This window comes from Cetorhinus maximus, chromosome 2 (genome assembly GCF_964194155.1).
Source record: "Cetorhinus maximus chromosome 2, sCetMax3.hap1.1, whole genome shotgun sequence".
Taxonomy (NCBI): domain Eukaryota; kingdom Metazoa; phylum Chordata; class Chondrichthyes; order Lamniformes; family Cetorhinidae; genus Cetorhinus; species Cetorhinus maximus.
Window position 1 is genome coordinate 63839134 of NC_135880.1, and position 23489 is coordinate 63862622.

Consider the following 23489-nt stretch of genomic DNA (forward strand, 5'->3'; position numbering starts at 1 on the left):
GATTTCTTCTCCACCGATGCTGCCAGACCTGCTGAGTTTTTCCAGGTAATTCTGTTTTTGCTTTTCTATTCTTCCTGCCAAAGTGGACAAGTTCACATTTTCCAGTATCTGCCAAAATTTTGCCCATTCACTTAAACGATCAAAATCCCCTTGTAGGCTCCATGTCCTCTTGAATGCTTACTTTCCTACCTGTGTCATCAGATTTAGTGACCGTACATTTGGCCCGTCATCCAAGTCATTAATACAGATTGTAAATAATTGAGTCCCCAGCACAGATCCCTGTGGCATTCCACTAGTTACAGCTTGTGAACCCAAAAATGATGAATTTATCCCATTCTCTGCTTCCCGTTAGCTAATCAATCCTCTATCCATACTAATGCATTATCCCCTACACCATAAGCTCTTATTTTGAGAAGTTAGCTTTGATGTGGCATCTTATTGAATGCCTTTTGGAAATCTACAGGTGCCCCTTCATCTACCTTACTTATTACTTCCTCAAAGAGCTCTACTAAATTAGTCAAATGTGATTTCATTTTCACAAAACCATGTTGACTCTACTGATTTTATTATGATTTTCTGAATATCCTGCTGTTACCTCCTCAATAATGAATTCTAGCATTTCTCCAAGACAGATGTAAGGCTAACTGGCCTATAGTTTCCTGCTGCCTCCCTCCTTTCTTGAATAGAACTGTCTCATTTGAGATTGCTCAGTCCACTGGAACCATTCCAGAATCTAGGGAATTTTGCAAGATCACAACAAATGCATCTACATCTCTGCAGCCACTTCTTATAAGACCCTAGGATGAAAGCTGTCAGGTCCAGGAGATTGTTCAGCCTTCTGTTCTAATAGTTTACTTGTACCTTTTCCCTAGTGATAGTTTTAAGCTTCGCCCTTCTTTTTACTTCTTGATTTTCAACTATTCTTGGAATGTTTTGTGTCTTCTATAGTGAAGACAGACACAACATACCTGTTCAATGCTTCCATGATCTCCTTGTTTCCCATTATTAACTCCCCTCTTAAGGGGCTAACACTCACTTTAGCTACTCTTTGCCTTTTTAAATACTTGTAGAAACTCTTACCATCTGTTTTTATATTTCTAGCTAGCTTTCCCTCATACTATAATTTCTTTTTTTTTAAAAAGTTGCTGATCTTTGTTGATTTCTTTGCCGATTTCCAAAATCTGTCCAATCTTTGGACCCACCACTAATCTTTGCAGTATTGTGCACTATTCCTCTCTATTTCATACTATCTTTAATTTCCTAAGTTGGTCACAGATGGTGCATCCTTCTCAGAGTATCTTAATGGACTATGCCTTTGTTGAGAGTTATGAAATGTCTCCTTTAATATCTGCCGTTGCTCCTTTACTGTCCTACCTTTTAATCTATATTCCCCAGTTCCCATTACCCAACTCTCTTCTTACCCATATTATTGTCTTTATGTAAGAAACTAGTCTTAAACTCACATATTATCCTCAAATGAAATTTGAAATTGTATCCTGTTTTAATCACTGTCACCTAGGGGTTCCTTCGCCATGAGTTTATTGACTTGTTATTATTCTCTCCCAAGATGCTGGTGTCATTGGCTAGGGCAGCATTTACTGTCCATCTCCAATTGCCCTTGAGAAGGTGGTGGTGAGCTGCCTTCATGAACTGCTGCAGTCCATCTGGTAGAGGTACACCCACTGTGCTGTTAGGAAGGTAGTTCCATGATTTTGACCCAGTGACAGTGAAGGAATGGCGATATAGTTCCAAGTCAGGATGGTGTATGGCTTGGAGGAGAATGTGGTGTTCTTGGTGGTGTTCCCATGCATCTGCTGCTTTTGTCCTTCTAGGTAGTAGAGGTCGCAGGTTTGCAAGGTGCTATCGAAGGAGCCTTGGTGAGTTTCTGCAGTGCATTTTGTATATGGTACAAACTGCTGCCCCTGTGCGTTGGCAGTGGAGGGGGTGCCAATCAAATGAGCTGCTTTGTCTGGGATAGTATCATGCTTCTTGAGCATTGTTGGTGCTGCACTCATCCAGGCAAGTGGAGAGCATTCCATCACACTCCTTTGCCTTGCAGATGGTGGGCAGACTTTAGAAAGTTAGGGGACGAGTTACACCCCACAGAATTCACAGCCTCTGGCCTGCTCTTGCAGCCACAGTATTTATTTATATGGCTAGTCCAGTTCAGTTTCTGGTCAATGGTAATCCCCAGGATGTTGACAATGATGGCAATACCATTGACCCTCAAGGGGCAATGATTAGATTCTCTCTTGTTGGAGACGGTCATTGCCTGGCACGTGTGGCACGGATGTTACTTGTCACTCAGCAGCCCAAGCCTGAATATTGTCCAGGTCTTGTTACATGTGGACACGGCTTCAGTATGAGGAGTTGTGAATGGCAAACATTGCGCAGTGAACATCCTCACTTCTAACCATATGATGGAATGAAGGTCTTTGATGAAGCAGCTGAAGATGGTTGGGCCAAGGACACCACCCTGAGGAACTCCTGCCACGATGTCCTGGAACTGATATGATTGACCTCCAACAACCACAACCATCTTCCTTTGTGTTAGATGTGACTTCAACCACTGGAGAGTTTTCCCCGATTCTCATGGACTTCAGTTTTGCTAGGGCTCCTTGATGCCACAATCTGTCAAATGATGCCTTGATGAAAAAGGCAGTCACTCTCACCTCTCGAGTTCAGCTCTTTTGCCCATGTTTGAATCAAGGCTGTAATGCGGAATGGCCCTGGCAAAACCCATAATAAGCATCAGTGAGTAGGCTATCGCTAAGTGCCACTTAATAGCAATGTCATGACATTTTCCGTCACTTTGATGATCGAGAGTAGACTGATGAGACAGTAATTGGCTGGGTTGGATTTGTTCTGCCTTTTGTGGACAGGACATACCTGGGAAATTTTCCACATTGCCAGGTAGATGCCAACATTGTTCCAGTACAGAAACAGCTTGCTTAAGGGCATGGCTAGTTCTGAAGCACAAGTCTTCAGTACTTCCATTGCTGGAATGTTGTCAGGGCCCATAGTCTTTGCAGCATCCAGTGCCTTCAGCCTTTTCTTGATATCACAGAGTGAATTGAATTGAACGAAGACTGGCATCTGTGATGCTGGGGCCTCAGGAAGAGGCAGAAGTGGATCATCCAATCAGCACTTCTGGCGGAAGATGGATGCAAATGCTTCAGCCTTCCTTTATGCGCTGACCCCACCCCTCCCTCACCCTCATTGAGGATGGAGATATTTGTGGAGCCTCCTCCGTTTGTTGTTTAATTGTCCATCAACTTTCATGACTGGATGTGGCAGGACTGCAGCACTTAAATCTGATCTGGTGTTGCGGGATCGCTTAGGTCTATCGTATGCTCTTACAATGTTTGGCATGCAAGTAGTCCTGTGTTGTAACTTCATCAGGTTGACACCTCATTTTTACGTATGCCTGGTGTTGCTCCTGGCATGCCCTCCTGCACTCTTCATTGAACCATGGTCGATCCCCAGGGTTGATGGTAATGGTAGAGTGGGGGTTATGCCAGGCCATGAGTTAACAGATTGTGGTTGTATACAATTCTGCAACTGCTGATTGCCCACAGCACCTCATGGATGCCTAGTTTTAAGTTGCTAGATCTGTTTGAAATCTATCCTATTTAGCACGGTGGTCGTGCCAGGCAACGCAATGGAGGGTATCCTCAATGTGAAGATGGGACTTCGACTCCACAAGGACTGTGTGGTAGTCACTCCTACCAATACTGTCATGGACAATCTGTGATAGGTAGATTGGTGAGGATGAGGTCAGGTAGGTTTTTCCCTCTGTTGGTTCCCTCACCACATGCTGCAGACCTTGTCTAGCAGCTATGTCCTTTAAGACTCAGCCAGCTTGGTCAGTAGAGGTGCTACGAGCAACTCTTGTTGATGGATATTGAAGTCCCCACCCAGAGTACATTCTGTCCACTGGCCACCCTCAGTGCTTCCTCCAAATGGTGTTCAAATGAAAAAGTGCTGATTTATCAGCTGAGCTGGCGGGGGTGGGGGGGGCACACGGAGGGGTGGTGCAGTAGGTGGTAATCAGCAGGAGGTTTCCTTGCCCATGTTTCAGCTGATGCCATAAGACTTCATGGGTCCAGAGTTGATGTGAAGAGCTCCCAGGGCAACTCCCTCCTAACTGTATGCCACTGTGCCACCACCTCTGGTGGTTCTGTCCTGTTGGTGGATAGGAGGACTTTGCAAGGTTGACAGGGCTAAATCCTGTCTCATTGCACATTACCAGGTCTAAAATAGCCTGCAAGCTGGTTGACATGAGAACGTACTGCTGTAAGAAATTATCCCAAATATACTATGAACTAATCTTCCAGGCTACATTTGCCAATCTGATTCATCCAATCTGTAAGAAAATTAAAATCAATTATTATTGCAGTATCTTTCTTACAAGCCCCCATTATTTCTTCCTGTAAACTCTGTTCTACAGTGCGCAGCTGTTAGAAGGCCTAAAAACTACCTCCACAAATATGAGATTTTTTTACCTTTGCCATTTCTCAACTCTACCCAAACTGATTCTGTATCTTGATCTTCTGAACCAATGTTATCTCTCAATAATGTACTAATGCTATCCTTTATTAACAGAGCTACCTCACCACCATTGCCTGTCTTTCTGAAATATCAAGTACCCTTGAATAGTTAGGTACCAGCCTTAGACACCTTGCAACCATGTTTCTGAAATGGCTATCAGATCATACATATTTATTTCTGTTTGTGCTAACAATTCAACCATTTTGTTACAAATTCAGATACAGAGCCTTTAATTCTGTCTTTTTACCATTCTTGTTAACTCTGGCCTTACCTGCTGGTGCAATCTTAATTTTTTGTGCTCGGAGAAATTTATGGCACACAAGGCGTCCATTCAGCCCATCATGTCTGTGCCAACCAAAGAAGCGCTATCCAGCATAGTTCTACTTTCCAGTTTTTCCTGCCACACTCTGGTTACCATAGCCCTATCGCTACCCTGCTCCTTTTCCATTCTCTTTAATTTACCACATCTCCCCTCTCTACTGTCCTGGTTCCAGAATGATTCAGGTGAAGACTTTCCCAACAGTGAAGCATCCACTTTCCCCAGTACTGGTGCCAGTGCCCCATGAATTAAAATCCACTTCTCCCACTTTCAGCCACACATTCAACACTCTGATCTTACTTACCCTCTGCCAATTCACTCATGATTTAGGTAATAATCCAGCGCATTGAGTGCTTTAGCCTGCAAAGTTAGGAACTAGCTGGATAGCTCTTTTTTGGTTGGCACAGACATGTTGGGCTGGATAGACTCCTTGTGTGCCATAAATTTCTCTGATTTTTTAATCTTTCACAATATTTCACTGAGTAGGTGTGTTTATGCTGCTTGTGAGATGACAGATCAATGCTAATCACAATGCAATATCTGGAGATGGTGATACAATTTGGGAATTAGTGATTATAAATCAAAACAAAGGCCTCAGGGAAACACAGGTAACAGATAAAAAGTGGAAGGGGCGAGATGGCGGGGGTGGAAGAGACCAGGCAGGCAAAGTTCCCTTTAAGCTGCACAGCAACCCAGAAGTTCCCATGCAATTTGAGTCTCTTTTAAGTCACCACACGTGCACAGCTGCACAAAAAAATTTAAAGGGCCTGAGCACTTAAAAGAATCAGTCATTGGGGGTCGGGGGGAGGCTGGCATAGCAAACTATTTCAGTTAAATGTTTCTTTGATGTAATGTTGCTGATAACGTGGAGTATTTTTAAAAAAAACAAAGTGCTGAAATGACAGGTATTTTGCAAGAAAAAAAACCTGAAAACCTGACAGTATGTTGCTGTATACAATATATCTATGTAGTTTATTCACTTTAATCATTTCAATTTATATTACAGCTGCACAGTGTTTATGCAATCCACTGCAGATGCAGCAATGAAATAAAAAAGTACTTTAATACATTTTGGCTGACAATGCACTACATAACTATTAGCTTATCTGAGAAATGGACACTGTTGTATTTTAAGTGGCAGGGTGGATCAGTATTCACTCACTGATCAGGAGGGGATTGTTATCCAAGATGCTTCAAGATTTTCTTACGGGTGCAACATTTAATGCTATGCAAGTTCAAGAAAAAAAACACTCAATTCTATAAGCTTTGTGCCTGAAGCAGAGCTTTTGCTTAACCTGAGTAGATTGAAGAATCAGACACCAAGGCCAACTCTTTAAATATCATAGTACGCTCAATTATTTGACGATTAGTCTGATTCTCTGAACTGCACTCCTGTCAAGCAAGACTGTGGCAGGGCTGAAGCTTCTTGAGATTTATGTCAATGCTTAGAGTTTACTTGCCTCAAAGCTCCCAATGCCAAATTGAAATGAGAGAGGCGAACATGACATCCTACAGCTCCCAATGCAATGTAGCTCGGGGCCTGGATATAAAGCTCCCATGGGCCAAAAGTGGCCTGAGTTGTAGTTTACTCACCTTGGTCTAAATGCTCAGTGGCTTACTTGATATGTTTGCTGAGAGTTCTCACCCCTCGTTTTATCTGAATATCTGTTTTCTAGAGGGATAAGCTTTGTTTTTTTTTTAAAGTATTTTTCACATGCGATGTTGTGTATACAATACTTCTTTAACTGAATATTTATAAGAAATCATCTGATACTATAGGAAATGCTTCTACATCTGCATATTAAAGGAATTAGATATTGAACATTTGCCTGCATAAAAAATGAATTACATACCATTGCTTGCAAAATGCAAAAAAAAACTTTGTATAGAATAATGTGCTTTCAGTACTTATTTTGGTATTCAAGATATGATATTTTTGATTTTACATATGTAATCTGTCAAAAAGTTGCATTCAAACTGGAAGTAACAGGGCAAATTCTAGCCAATGTGATTATTTCACAAGTTCAAATGTTTTGTTTGGGAACAGTGCAATAATTTAAAATATCTAAAGTATGGCTTCTCTCAGATTTTTCAAGTTAAGATGGCGAGGAAGTGCTACAATACAATGTACGTCTTTTGACGTCACAAGTCTCTTTCTGAAAACAAGTTCAAACAAATACTTGATCTACAACAATCAGGAAGTATGACTTACACAGCAATTATGAAACTCAAAGTACACTGAGGTGTTTAACTATTGATAGTCGTAAGCTGACTTCACATTATGCAAAAGCATAATTACTTCCATTTATTGCTTTTGATATCAAAATATTTAAAGGTCTTTACAAAACATTGCATTTAGATAGCACCTTTAATAAGAAAAATATCTGCCTTTTTTTTTAAAACAGAGAAGTGATTGGATAAGAACAAACACCAAGCCGAAGGTGGAGATTTTAAGCAAGGTAATTAAAAGCTTGGTCTTAAAGAGACAGTGAAGAAAGGGTGATGAAGTTTAGGGAAGGAATTCCAGTGCATGGTGAAGGGAGATAGTGGAAGATAGGCCTGCCAATAACGGTGGGGTGAAATGGGTGGGGAAATGGACTAGAGGCTAAAATTGGAGAAACACAGAATTCTGTTGGGGTGGTGGATGGTTACAAAGTGAGGCAAGACTAGGCCATAAAGGGATATAAATACATAAAGGGTTTCAAATTTCAAATGCAAAATACAAATGCAACTGAAGGTTTTGAGAGACTGGGAACTCACATAGGTCAGTAAAGACAGAAACTGAATGAGTGAACTAGATCCGGCATAGGATAGTGACAGCAGAATTTTGAATGAACTGAAATTTATGAGGTGTACAGGATGGGAGATTGACTAGGAGAGCATTAAAATAGTCGAGTCCTCAATTGACAAAGGCATGGCTTAGCAGAAGAAAAGCAAACAATGGTATGTAATTCATTTCTAAAAATTTATGCAGGCAAATATTCAATATCTAATTCCTTTAATATGCATATGTAGAAACATTTCCTATAGTATCAGATGATTTCTTATAAATAGTCAGTTGAAAAAGTATTGTATACATAACATCTCATGTGAAAAATACTTTAAAAACAACAAATCTTACCCCTCTAGAAAACAGACAGATACAGATAAAATGAGGGGTGAAACTATCCAGAACCCTCAGCAAACATATCAAATAAGTCACTGAGCATTTAGACCAGGGTGAGTAAACTACAACTCAGACCACTTCCGGCCCATGGGAGCTTTGTAGTAAGGCCCCGAGCTACATTAATGGGAGCTGTAGGCGGTCATGTTCACCTCTCTCATTTGAAGCTGGACATTGCAAACTACAATTCCCAGCAGACCCTTTGCTGTTAAGCCTCATCTAATGGCAGGGCTGTGAATGGCCCTTGGGATTTTGATGGGGTTTTTGGGAGGACTGCAGGTTAGATGCTCAGAGGAGCAAATTCAGCAAATTTAATTTTGAAGAAAATGATGAAGTGGCTTTGGGCAGGAAACAAAAGTGCACATGTGAGCAGAAAGATGAGAATGCTGTTGTTAAAAAAAAGTACATCAGAGATTTCCACCACTCATTTTTCCATCTGCTTCAAAGTGCTATGTCCATTTTTTACAGGAAACTGCTGTTAGCTTTTGCAGTCGAGTTGCCAACCTTCCCAGATTGTCCAGGAGTAACTAGCAGTGTCCCAGACACTACTGCCAGTAAGTCTTAAAGATTATTTTGGGCATTTCAAAGCTAGTATTTTTGTTTTAGTTTTTCTTGAAATTTTGTTTTTAAGTGTTAAGGATATTTGTGATGTGGGGCAGGGCTGTTGGAGGCACAAAGTTTTTTAGTGATGATAGCTCCTGGAATAGAGAATTACTGATTATTCAAAAAAGCTAATTACAGATTTAAACGTAAAGTCATCAATAAATGTCAAAACTACCAAACGTTTTACGTAATGATAATTTCCATACTCAGGTGGGTATGTGCCCACTGGCCTAAAGGTTTCCCACCCCCAGGTTCAATACCCATTTTTTGCAGAGTTAACTAATTGCATCCAAGGCAGGGGAGGGGCACTACCCCAAAAGGGTAAATAGCTACAAAGTCTACTGCATTTACTTATGAATAAACTAATGCAGCTCAAACTGATGAAAAGAAAAAAAAGGATACAACAAAATCATTAGAGGAAAGCACAAAATAAATTTCTGTACAATTCAAAACAATAGGCCAAAGAATTACTCGATTCTTATGTTCTTCAACAACAAGCACCAGAGAATGTAACCCAGCCTACCAGAAACCAGCTATTAAAAGTACATTTCTCCACAAGAATCTTAATTCGAGAATTAAAAAGCCCAAAGCGAGGATGTGTGAGGTGATGAAGAACTCAATTTAAATCCCACAGAGGGCCATGGGCCGTGTAAACAGATGATTACCACAAGCATTTTTTCAAAAATCAGAGAAAGATGGGTAAAATATTCAGTCATAACTACTGCAAGCTTGCAATTACTGCCACATGTGCTTTATTAGAATTCAGCTCCAAAAGGTGTTGAAGATATATAAAAATGTTAGTTTGTCTCAATACTAGGGCACTCAACTCAGTCACAAGTGCATTTAATACCAACTCCAGGATTTTGAGGGAATCAGGAACACCCCTATTCAGATAAAATGTTAAATTAGGCCCCTGCTTTCTGTTCAGGTGGACATACATATCAAAAAGCAGGGTTCTCCCAGAAGCCTGGCCAACATTCATTTCTCACTAAAACAGATCAATTCATCTCATTCTCTTTTAGGGGAGCTTTCTGTACAATAAATTGGTTTGTCTCACAAAGTAATTTCAGACATTGCGATACATCAGAGAGGGGTGAAGTTACCTGGGCACTTTGTTCCAGACCCTTAGGCTACGGTCATCTGATTTGATCAGTGGTCAGGGAGAGGAGGGTCTGACTGTGAGTGAGGCAGTATGGGGGCCCAGAGGTAACAATGGAGGAGCCTCAGCCCTTGCAATTGTCCAGATAGTTCGAGGTTCTTGCAGCTTAAATGAATGAGAGCAGGGGCTGCAAGGCGAATGAGCGAACTGACCATGGCACTGTGGTACAGGAAGCCATTCACACGGGGGGAGTGAATAGCAATTTAATGGTGGTAGGAGACAGTATAGTCAGGGACATAGGCACAATTCTCTGCAGCGAAGAGCAAGAGTCCAGATGTTGCACTGCCTGCCTAGTGCCAGGGTTCAGGACATCTGCTTGGTGCTGGAGAGGATCTTGCATTATGAGAGGAAGGATCCAGTAGTCGTGGTCCATGTGGGTACTAATGACATAGATAAGACTAGGAAGGGGGTTCTGCTTATGAGCAAAATTAAAAAGCAGAATCTCAAATAATCTCTGGATTATTACCAGAGCCACAAGCAAACTGGCACAAGGTAGACAGGATTAGAGAGATGGATGTGTGAGAGAAATGGATTTCAATCCATGAGACACTAGCACCAGTACTAGGGGAAGTGGGTGCTGTACTTTTGGGATGGTCTTCACCTGAACCATGCTGGGACCAGTGTTCTGGCAGGTCGTTTAACTAGGCAATAGAGAGAGATTTAAATAAAATAGTTGGGGGAAAGGATCATGAGAGAGGAGATAAGGTAAATCAGAGGGAAATAACGAGGTAATAAAAAAGGGTAGTGATTTGGGTAATGATAACCAGAGTACGTGGCAGGAAGGACAGAGTGTACAAATTTATGAGTGCACCAGCAGATAAAGCCAGAGATTGCAAGAATGGTAAAAAGACAAAGTTAAAGGCTCTGTATCTGAATTTTTGCCGCATTTGTAACAAAATGGATGAGTTGTTAGCACAGATAGAAATAAATATGTATGACTATTACAGAGATATGGTTGCATGTGACCAAAATGGGGACCTGAATATTGAAGGACATTTGACATTCGAAAAGGCAGGAAGCTAGGAAAAAGGTGCTAGGGTAGATCTGTTAATTAAGGATGTCATTAATACAGTAGTGAGAGATGACCTTAGCTCAAAATAGGAAGATGTAGAAACAATTTTGGGTAGATTTAATAGATAGGGAAGGTAAGAGGTCATTTGTGGGAATAGTTAGGAGGCCCCCAAACAGTAGTTACACTGTAGGACAGAGGTACTTGAAAATCAAGAAATGAAAGGGACGAGGGAACTTAAAGCATTACCATCACCAGGGAAAAGGTGCTTGGAAAACTATTAGGCCTAAATGACAAGGAAAAGATGGCCTACATCCTAGGGTCTTAAAAGAAGTGGTTACAGAGACAGTAGATGCATTGGCTATAATCTTCCAAAATTCTTTGGATTCTGCAAGGTCCCAGCAGATTGGAAAATAGCAAATGTAACATCTTTATTCAAGAAAGAAGGGAGACAGGCTAAAGTTTCCTGCTTTCTGTCATAGGGAAATGACTAGAATCCTTATTGAGGAAGTTATAACAGGATTTAAAAAAAAAACAAAATACTGGTGGGAATATTTTATAGGCTCCCTAACAGTAGCTGTACTACTGGGAGGAATATTAATCAAGAAATATGAGCTTTAAGTAAAAGGTAATGCAATTAACATGTATGAATTTTAAAATCTCCCATGCTGGACAAACCAAATTAGCAAAGGTAGTGGAGGAAGGGTTCAAGGAATGCATTTGAGACAGTTTCCTAGAACAATACATCATGGAACCAATCCACGAACCGGCAATTCTAGACCTTGTCTTGTGTAATGAGACATGGTTAATTAATAATCGCATGGGAAAGGATCTTATGGGGAAGAGTGATCATAATATAGGGAATTTCACATCGAGTTCAAGAGTGACATACCTAAAACTTATACATTCCATTAAAAAACAAAACCTCCATGTTTTGGGAAAAGTGATCCATGGCTAAACAGAGCTGTTAAAGATAGCATTAGATTAAAACAAGAAGCTTATAATGTTGCCAAGAGTAGGAAGTCTGAGAATTGGCAGTGTTTTAGAAACCAGCAAAGGGTGACAATAAAATTGGAGGGAGAGAGAAAATGGAATGAGAGCAAGTTAGCAAGAAACATAGAAACAGATTCTCAGAGCTTCTACAGATACGTAAAAAGGAGAGTAGGAAAATTAAGTGTGGATCCCCTTGACAGAAGAAACTATAATGGGTAATAAGGAAATGGCAAAGAAATGAAACAAATATTTTTATATCTGTCGTCACATCGGGAGATATAAAACCATACCAGGAATAGTGGGGACCCACGGGTGTAATGAGAATGAGTAACTTAAAAGTGCTTCCTAATAGTAGAGATAAAGTACTGGAGAAATTAATGGGGCTAAAAGCCAAAAAATCCCCTGAGCTTGACAGCCCACATGCTGGGGTTGTAAGAGGTGGCTGCAGTGATGGAAGGTGTATTAGTTGTGATCTCCTTTTGGAACAGTCCCAATGATTTGGAAGATAGCCAATGTAAAGAAAGGAGGGAGACAATATAGCAGTTCTAGTTCCAGGTTTATCAGATTTGCAAGAGCATCAGAAGTGAGGACTTTTACAGTGTTCGAGAGCCTGGATTCTAGGCTCTGCAGTTAATCCTGACCATTGTGACTTTCCCTACCATTTGGAAAGGTGTCAGTTCAGCCTACTTCTAGAATTTACAGAGGATGTAGAGAAAGAAAAAACAAATTTAGATAAGAGTCATGACTCACTGGGGATAGTGCGCTGTAATCTCGAGCCCCACTGTTCCCTGAGTCACGACAAATGTGAAAAGTTTGACCAACCCACCAGGCTGCCCCAATTCTACCTAACTGTTTAATTTAGGTTAACAGGATACGAGCACCAGGTTTGTAAACTTAATTAGTAAATAACTGTTTATTGAACAAACTGTTGTTAACCAGTGACAAAATAAAGAAATATGAACTGTTCATTTTTAATTCTATAACCTAACCTCTACCCCTTAAATCCCCCCACACACACAAGACACGGATTTTAAGAGTGGGATAAAACAGTTCAATAGTACCAATCCAGAGTACAGGATTCGATGGGTGGATTTTGAACAGTCTTCTAAATTCCTTTCAGTTCTTGTTGATGACACGAGGTGGTCTTCCAGCAATTTCAGTATCTAGTTCACTAATTGAGGACTTGCTTTTCAATGTCTCTAACAGTGGTTTTGCCCTTTTCCTTTTTACAGGGGTTTCCTCAGAGAGAGGGCAGGTTATAGAGATATGAGGAGAAAAAGCCAGCTAGCTATTATTGTGGAATTACTGGAATCTTCCACACACAGGAGAAAGAGGTTTTAGGTCTTGTTCCTTTCAGGCTAGCAGCTATTCATCTGCACAGCCCTCACAAAAAACCTCGTCACCTGGTCAGGAGCCAATTAAAACATTGTTGCCAGGCAACTCCCTTGGTCCAGGACTCCTTTCTGGCATCATCCTGTCTTTCATGGCACATTCTGTTCCAGAACTGCAACATTGTATATCTCTCTCATCCTGCTCCAGTGGACATGTCTTTCAAACTGCAGCCATTAGAATTTTAACCCACAGTCCAACAGAAAACAAAAAGATATATCCTTTACACAACCGATGAATAAACCAACAATGTAAACACAACATTGAAAAGTAAAGTACAACTTTATCTTAGCATTTCTCCCTGGAGTGCCAATCCAAATTTTAACATAAAAAAACATTTATACCATTCGTTATTAAATAGATATTATCCAGAAATGTCAGCAGTAAGATCTAAAATATTGAATTACCACAGAGATTGCAAACCTATTTAAGCATTTCAAGCTATGTTTTTTTTTAAAAAATGGATTGTACTTGTAAATCAAAGTGATAGTCACTGCTAGTCAAATGATACTCAATAAATCAGCTTTTAACCAGAAGATCATAATATGGGACAGACTTCTCCACTAGTTCTTTTAATCTCTACTGTCTCAGAATGGAAAAACGACCATGATCTGCTCATGGAGAGGAATTAGCTTGTTACCAAGTCAGGCTTATACATAGCTGGTTAAAGGAAACAAGAAACTTGTTCAAGAAGGTCAAATTGCATCCAAGTTGGAGATTCAAACTTGTGACTAATACGCTGGCAGACACCAAATTAGCATATGGACTTTTTCAGTTCAACAAATTATAAGAGACATTCTTTACTGATTAATGAAATACTATTTGGACATAGGAATCAAGTACCACTAGATGAAAATAGTTGTGGACATTATAACATGCAAAAATTACTGATATAACTTGGCACAAAATCACTTTACACAATTCCTACCCAGTGACTCCTGTTGGAATTGGAGGTGTGTAAATGTCAAGTGAAGACAGCATTAGGCTTAGATGGGATAGTTTCCTTCATTACTTAGCTTACCAACAGCGTGAAGGCACAAATAACAGTAACTCGATCAATATACCAGACCATTAGCCTTCAGGAAGGCAAAATATACAACAGGAAGAAAATTAATGACGAGAGAAAAATAAACAGGACACAACTATTTATTTTAAAATACACCACCTTGAAAACATCAATGGGTTCAATAGATTAATCCAAAACAGATTTATAGAACTAGGCTATTTCAGTTAGACTCTTAAAATTAAGTAAAAGACAACCCTAAAAAACAAAACACTGGAAGCCGAATGGTACTATCCTCTGCCGTAAATAGCAAAATAAGGGCAGCGTTCATAAAAATAATTAGTCTTCCAAGCAAAGACAGCAAAACAAATGATTAAGCTTGCGTCTTCTACTGCACCACTGCGGGGAGGCAGTGGCGCAGTGGTATTATCACTGGACTATAGTGGTGCAGAGGAGATTCACCAGGATGTTGCCTGGGATGAAACATTTAAGTTATGAAGAGAGGTTGGATAGACTTGGGTTGTTTTTGTTGGAGCAGAGAAGACTGAGGGGCGGCCTGATCGAGGGTGTAAAAGATTATGAGGGGCATGGACAGGGCGGTTAGGGAGCAGCTGTTCCTCTTAGTTGAAGGGTCAGTCACAAGGGGGCATAAGTTCAAGGTGAGGGGCAGGAGGTTTAGGGGGGATGTGAGGAAAAACTTTTTTACCCAGAGGGTGGTGACGGTCTGGAATGCACTGCCTGGGAGGGTGGTGGAGGCGGATTGCCTCACATCCTTTAAAAAGTACCTGGATGAGCACTTGCATGTCAGAACATCCAAGGATATGGGCCAAGTGCTGGTAAATGGGATTAGGTAGGTAGGTCAGGTGTTTCTCACGTGTCGGTGCAGACTTGATGGGCCGAAGGGCCTCTTCTGCACTGTGATTCTGTGACTAGTAATCCAGAAACCTGCTCCGGGGCCTGGGCTTGAATGGTGAAATTTTAATTCAATAAAATTCTGGAATTAAAACTCTAACGATGACCATGAAATCATTGTCGATTGCTGTAAAAATCGTTCTGGTTTGCTAATGTCCTTTAGGGAAGGAAATCTTCCATCCTTACTTGGTCTGGTTTACTTGCGACGCCAGCCCCACAATAATGTGGTTGACTCTTAAATGCCCTCTGAAATGGTCTAGCAAGCCACTCAGTTGTATCAAGCCGCTACGAAGTCTATAAGGAATGAGGACAGGCCACTCGGCATCAGCTTAGGCGCCAGAAACGAGAACAGCAAACTCAGCCCTGTCGACCCTGCAAAGTCCTCCTAACGTCCAGGGGCTTGTGCCAAAATTGGGAAAGCTGCCCCACAGACTAGCCAAGCAACAGCCTGACATAGTCATACTTATGGAATCGTATCTTACAGATAATGCCCCAGACACCACCATCACCACCCCTGGGTCTGTCCAGTCCCACCAGGACAGGCCCAACAGACCCTGTATACAAATCAGGAGGGAGTTGCCCTGGTAGTCCTCAGCATCGACTCCAGACTCCATGAAGTCTCATGGCATTAGGCCAATTTTGGGCAAGGAAACCTTCTACTGATTACCACATACAATCCCCCTTCAGCTGATGAATCAGTACTCCTCCATGTTGAACACCACTTGCAGGACGCACTGAGCATGGCATGGCCACAGAATGTACTCTGGGTGGGGGGGGCTTCAATGTGTTGCTCAGAAGCACCACTACCAACTGAGCTGGCCCAGTCCTACAGGACATAGCTGCTGGTCTGGGTCTGTGGCAGGTGGTGAGTGAACCAACAAAAGGGAAAAACATGCTTGACCTTATCCTCACCAACCTGCCTGCTGCAGATGCATCTGTCCATGACACCATCAGCAGCAGTGACCACCGCACAATCCTTGTGAAGACAAAGTCCCCTCTTCACACTGAGGATAGCGTTCATAGTGTTGTGTGGCATTACTACCATGCTAAATGGGATAGGTTTCGAACATATCTAGCAACTCAAGAGTGGGCATCCATGAGGCACTGTGGGCCAGGAGTAGTTGCAGAATTGTACTCAACCACAATCTGAAACCTTGTGGCCCAGCACATCCCCCACCCTACTGTTACCACCAAGCCAGGGGATCAACCGTGGTTCAATGAAGAGTGCAGGAGGGCATGCCAGTAGAAGCAGCAGGCATACCAAAAAATGAGGTGCCAACCTGGTGAAGCTACAACTCAGGACTACTTGCATGCCAAATAGCACAAGCAGCATGCGATAGACAGTGCTGTGATTCCACAATCAACAGATCAGATCTAAGCTCTGCACTCCTGCCACATCCAGTCATGGATGGCAGTGGGCAATTAAACGACTCACAGGAGGAAGAAGCTCCACAAATATCGCCATCCTCAATGAGGGAGTTGGGGTGGGGGAGGCAGCACATTAGTGCAAAAAGATAAGGCTGAAGCATTTGCAACAATCTTCAGTCAGAAATGCTGAGTGGATGATCCATCGTGGTCTCCTCCTGAGGACCCCAGCATTACAGATGCCAGTGTTCATTCAATTCGATTCACTCCATGTGATATCAAGAAACGACTGAAGGTACTGGATACTGCAAAGGTTATGGGCTCTGATAATATTCCGGCAATACTACTGAAGACTTGTGCTCCAGGACATGCCTCTAGCCAAGCTGTTCCAGTACAGCACTGGCATTGACCCAGCTATGTGGAAAATAGCCCAGGTTTGTCCTGGACACAAAAAGCAGTGCAAATCCAACCCAGCCAATTACCACCCCATCAGTCTATTCTCGATCATCACTAAAGTGATGGAAGGGATCATCAACAGTGCTATCAAGCAGCATTTACTTAGAAATAATCTGCTTCCTGACACTCAGTTCAGGTTCTGCCAGGATCACTCGGCTCCTGACCTCATTACAGCCTTGGTTCAAACAATGCCCAAAGAGCTGAGCTCCAGAGGTGAGGCGAGAGTGACTGCCCTCGACATCAAGACACCATTTAACAGAGAGTCGCCATCAAGGAACCTTAGCAAAACGGAAGTCAATGGGAACCATGGGGACAACTCTCCACTAGCTGGACTCATACCTAGCACAAAGCAAGGTGGTTGTGGTTGTTGGAGGTCAATCATTTCAGTCTCAGGACATCACTGCAGGTGTTCCTCAGGGTAGTGTCTTTGGCCCAACCATCTTCAACTGCTTTATCAATGGCCTTCTTTCCATCATGAGGTCAGAAGTGGGGATATTTATTGATGAATCCACAATGTTCATCACCATTCACGACTCAGATACTGAAGCAGTCCATGTCCAAATGCAGCAAGACCTGGGCAATATCCAGGCTTGGGCTGACAAGTGGCTTGTAACATTCACGCCACACAATTGCCAGGCAATGACCCTCTCCAACAAGATGGAATCCAATCATCGCCCCTTGACATTCAATGGCATTACCATCGCTGAATCCCCCACTATCAGCATCCTGGGGTGGGTGGGGGGTTACCATTGACTGGAACCTGAACTAGACTAGCCATTTAAGTACTTTGGCTACAAGTGCAGGTCAGAGGCTAGGAATTCTGCGGTGAGTAACTCACCTCCTGACTCCCCAAGGCACAAGTCAGGAGTGTGATGGAATACTCTTCCACTTGCCTGGGTGAGTGCAGTGCCAACAACACTAAAGAAGCTGGACACCATCCAGGACAAAGCAGCCTGCTTGATTGGCACCCCATCCACTAACATTCACTCCCCGCACCACCGACACAGTGTCAGCAGTGTGTACCATCTAAAAGATACACTGCAGGATCTCACCAAGACTCCTTAAACAGCACCTTCCAAACCCACGACCACTACCATCTAGAAGGACAAGGGCAGAAGATGCATGGGAACACCACCATCTGGAAGTTCACCTCCAAGCCACACGCCATCCTGACCCGGAAGTATATCACCGTTCCTTCACTGTTGCCAAGTCAAAATCCTGGAACACTCTCCCCAACAGCACTGTGGGTGCAACTACACCACATGGACTGCAGAGGTTCAAGAAGGCAGCTCACCACCACCTTCTCAAGGGCAATTAGGGATGGGCAATAAATGCTGGCCCCAGCCAGCAATGCCCACATCCCATGAACGAATAATAAAACAAATCATAGTTGATAGTTGCAAGTACTGATTTTAAGCCATCTTATAGTAATAGCAGTATTGTAACACAAGTTAACAAATTCGCAAAAGGATCACAACTTTAGCTTGCCAATTGGGAGCATAATCAAACTTTTCTAGAGAGGTTGGTTTGGTCCTTGTAACTAAATTTGTAGGACACTGCTCAAATATTATACAGAAATTTTTAAACAGCATTCAAAGTTGCTGCTGTCATCAGTATGATCAGTATGGCCACTATATTGAGTTTGTATGAACATCTTCATTTCAAATTCTTTGGAACTTTTATAACAGTTAGGTGACAAGTTAGCAATTATGGAGATGATGCTTCACCAAAAGGTACACGTGCTGATCTGCTCCACTACGATCAAAAGGAAACTGATAGCTAAAAATAAGTTACCTGTGACATCTGGTGAAGACTCACTGTAGTTTAATTCATTCAAGCAACAGTGTATAAACAAGGCAAAAATAAGTGATAGATTTGTCAGGTACTGCATTGCTATCTATCAGAAAGCATTTGGGAATACTAGCTAATGCCAGAACAATCATACAATGATCTCAAGCTGCCAGCTAATTTTTTTTTTAAAAAAAAGAGTCTGGTTATTTAAAACAAAATTATAAATTTCCTTACCCCCTGAAGTCCTTGGAACTGGATTGTTGGTTGGGGAATAGACGAATTCTGAAAAGAAAGCAAAATAATCAATTGCAAGATTGGAATTATTTGCTTCCATTTGTAAAGCACCACACATCTAATTGCAACTCCAAGTGCATGTGTTACAATCCAACAACAACGGGCATTTTACAACACCTTTTCAGTCAAAGTTTAACACTAAGCCACAAAGATATTAAGAAGGGGTGACAAGAGGCTTGGTCGAAGAGGTAGGTTTTAAGAGGAGGGGAAAGAGGCAAGGTCGCAGAGTTTAGGGAGGAATCTCAGAACTTGGGGTCCAGACAGTTAAACACAACAGGCATTGGAAATAAGGGATGGGCAAGAGGCCAGAATTGGAGGAGTGCAGAGATCTGAGGATTGTGGGACTGGAGGAGGTTACACAGAGAGAGGGCCAAGGTCATAGAGATTTATAAGAATGTTGACAAGACTCGAGAAATTTGGCTATGAGAAAAGATTGGATGGGCTGAAATTGTTTTATTTGAAACAGGAGAGGCTAAAGGGAGTTAGAAAGCAAGGGTCCAAGAACTTAGTACCTCTACTAAGTATACATATCATAAAGCAATTGGTGGCATATGGTAGACATTCTTTACATGATCATACACATGAAACAGTTGGCATTTATTTTGCCACTACTACATTCAAGCCACTAATCTGCACAAAATAAACCTGACACCTTAAACCAGCCTACGAAAACTGCTTTCATTTATTTAACTGTTTCAATACTCAAATTTGTACTCCAACGAATAAGTAAAAATTGTGTTGCATATGTGCACAAAGAGGGCACAAACAAATATAATCTCACAACGTGACAGAAGGAAAATGTATGCACATGCTTTAAAAATTGTATGAAAAAAGCACATTTGCTTCCAACGGTTACATTGACCTCAGGCTTTTTAACACTTCACATGCATCATTTTAAAAACTCACCACGTTTGCCTCAGCAATCACCCTGAGAAGGGTTCCACTATCATGTGAAAATTATTTTCTTATCCAGTTAGTCATGCCTATATTTAAGTCAGTTAGGAAGTAAATCTTCTAAAACTTGGTTACAAGCATTGGGCTTTGAAGATAAATGAAATACACCATATGTACACATTTCTTCTTGGCGTAACCCATATTTTGACTTCGGTTTTTGTTTTATTTTGCCATGGGATGTTGGATAGTATTAAATGATGATGTGCCACATCAGCCCAAAGGTTACAGAATCACTAAAAGTACTACAAAATAAAGTTCATTTTGTTCCTTTCTCATCAACCTAAGATATCATTAATGAAAGCAATGCCAACAAGGTCAAATTTTTTCTCCTTCCAACCCTGCCACATCCCTTCTCTCCCTGCTCCCCACCCAAAATAGCTCCCAATGTCTTAATTAGCAAGACTGAACATTACAATAGGCTTTATTACTTCTGGAATGAGAAACAGCAAAATGGCATGATTATGGCACAGTACTTGTTCCTTGTGCCAAAAAATTTTAAATCAGCAGCCATGATTCTTCAGCACCTCCTATCCCTTTCTACCCGAGCCCGCTCTAATTTATTCTAATCTCCACTCCTTCAAACATGCTCCTTCATTTTTTCAACTAACTATCAACTTACTCCATGATTCTCCTGATTCGTCAGAATTCTTGCATAAAACTAAGGAGGCATACAATAAAAGGCAAAAAAAAATTTAGTGCAAAACTCAAACACTGCAAAACAGAAGGCGAGAAGCAAGTTTAAATGAAATAAAAGTTTCTAATCACCTCAATTATCTATTGAGTAATACCACTGAAGATTCATTAAGGATGATTACAATTGCACAATGTTCAGCACCATTCATGAACCCTCAGATACTGAAGCAGTCCAAGTTCATATGCAGCAAGACCTGGACAACATTCAGGTTTGGGCTATTAAGTGGCAAGTAACATTTGTGCCACATAAGTGACAGGCAACAACTATCTTTTAACAAGTGAGAATCTAAGCATTTCCCTATGACATTCAATGGCATTACCATGACTGATTCCTCACTATCATCATCCTGGGGGTTACCATTCACCAGAAACTGAACTGAACCAACCATACTGTGGCTACAAGAGCAGGTCAGAGACTGGGAATTCTGCAGAGGGCAACTCACCTCCCGATTCCCCAAAGCTTGTCCACCATCTCCATGGCACATGTCAGGAGTGTGACGGAATATTGCACATATATAAGCGATTTTTCTAGTCAGAAGCCATTTCTCGCAATGGAAGCATGGTACAGTAGCTGGAGCTCCAGGCAAAATAGCAACATTCGGAGTTAATGTTAAATATCTAATCTGACAGTCAGTCGTCATGATTACTTGAACAGAAATATTTCCTCTAATCCTAATCTAATTCACACCGAATAAAGGAAACAACTTCAGTTTAGCTAGTACGTTCTTGGAATTGATTAATGTAATAATTAATTATTAGTGGCCATTAACCAAAAGAAAAGACAGTGGAATCATCATAACTGTAAACAATACATTTTAATTGTATTTTTAATGAAAGAATTCAAACACATGATTGATAGTTCAGCTGCAACTTCAAGAAAATAAAGCTAAGTATATACTGGCCTCAAAAACTGGGCCAACTGCCATTTAGAAATTAAGATATCTGAGCAGAACACTCTGTCCTTACAAAGTTAGACAAATGGTGAAGTCAAGCAAATAATTTCCATTGGTGACCTTTACATAATAGACTATGAAGAACCAACTGTTAACAGCTATAAACATCACAAAACATCTCAATTCATTTTTATACCTAGGTAACTGGTAGTAAAAAATAATTGTCTAAGCCGACTGTATTCAGAATTTCCTTTTATATTGGTGCAGGAAACTAATCAAGTACCATCACTGGGGGCTTCGTTTTTGTTTTGGAAATAAAGGCAACAGTCCACAACATCTGACAGCTATGCAAGTGAATTAGTTTAAAACAGGAGTGTTATTGTGTCAGTTTAAACATCACAAGATCATCTATTGCACTGGTCAACAGCTTATTTAGGATTTAGGCACCGACGTGGCAACATCTCAAAAATTAACCTTTCAAAAATTCCATAATTTTAAACAGATCAAATAAGTGATTACCAATTAGTAGTTCAAAAACAATGGAACTGTCTTGGCATTGCGAGTTAGATTACCAGGATTCAGAGCCCACAAATGGACAGGCCACAAAACGTACTTCAGGTACTGCAAGTAAAGGGTCTTTTTGCTACCAAAGGTTTAGTGAAATCCTTGCACAAAATCAGCTTAAGGGCATAAGAAATAGCAAGATTAGGCCATTTAGCCCCTCAAGCCTGCTCTGCCATTCAATAAGATCATGGTTTTCCTGACTGCCAACTCGCATAACCCTCGGCTTCCTTGTCAATCAATAATCTGTCTAACTCTGCCTTAAATATATTCAATGACCCATATAGCCTCCACTCTCTCTGGAAAAGAAAAATCCAAATACTAATGGCCCTCAAGAGAAGAAATTCCTCATATCTGTCTTAAATGGGAGGCCCCTTATTTTTAAACTGTGCCTCCTAGATCTAGATTACCCCAGGGAGAGGAAAATCCTCTCAGCATCTACCCTATCAAGCCCCTTGAAATCTTCTGTGTTTCAATAAGATCATCTCTATTTCATTTAAATTCCAATGAGTATAGGCCTAACTTGCTCAACCTTTCCTCATAAGGCAAACCCCCTCATCCCAGGAATCAGCCTAGCAAACTTTCTCTCAACTGGTTCCAATACAACTATGTCCCTCCTTAAGGAAAGTGACCAAAACTGTACCCACTCCAGGTGTGGTCTCACCAATGCCCTGTACTGTTCTAGAAAGTCTTCCCTACTTTTATAAAAGCAAACAGTTCTTATTTCAGATTTCTAGCATTTGCAAAGTGCTTCTGAAGTCCTACAGGACTTGAAACGTTAACTGTTTCTCTCTCCACAGATGCTGCCAGGCCTTCTGAGTTTTAGCAACACTTGCCGTTTTAATTCCCAACTTTCATACCCCATCTCCCTTACAAGAAAGGCCAACATTCTGTTTGCCTGCCTAATTACTTGTTGTGCCCACATGCTGACCTTGTGATTCATGCACAAGGTCACCCAGATTCCTCTGTACTGCAGATTCTGTAGTCTCCCTCCATTTAAATAATATTCTGTTTTTCTATTCTTCCTGCCAAAGTGGATAACCTCTCAACTTTCCCCACATTATACCTCATCTGCCAAATTTTTGCCCAATCTATCTATATCCCTCTGCAGACTCTTTGTATCTTCCTCACAATTTGCTTCCCTATCTATCTTCATATCAGCAGAAAATCTGGTCACAAAACAGTTAGTCGCTTCATCCAAGACACTAATATAATCGTAAATAGTTGAGGTCCTAAGCACTGATTTCTGTGGAAATGCACTAGTTACAGTTAGCCATCCTGAAAATGATCCATTTATCCCAACTCTGTTTCTCCTTAGTTAGCCAGTCCTATACATTCTAATATTATCACCCCAAACTCAAACTCTTATCTTTTGTGCGGC

At 41.2% G+C, this 23489-nt stretch overlaps 1 protein-coding gene across 2 annotated transcripts in view; it reads right to left on the bottom strand.

Annotated features, from left to right (window-relative positions):
* The window catches only part of ell2 (elongation factor for RNA polymerase II 2), a 168102-nt gene that overhangs the window by 126056 nt on the left and 18557 nt on the right, over nt 1–23489 (bottom strand). For both annotated transcript variants that reach the window (XM_078565467.1, XM_078565458.1), the window contains exon 2: nt 18948–18995. In XM_078565467.1, coding sequence (XP_078421593.1) covers nt 18948–18995 — 48 coding nt within the window. The remainder of the gene's footprint in view (nt 1–18947; nt 18996–23489) is intronic.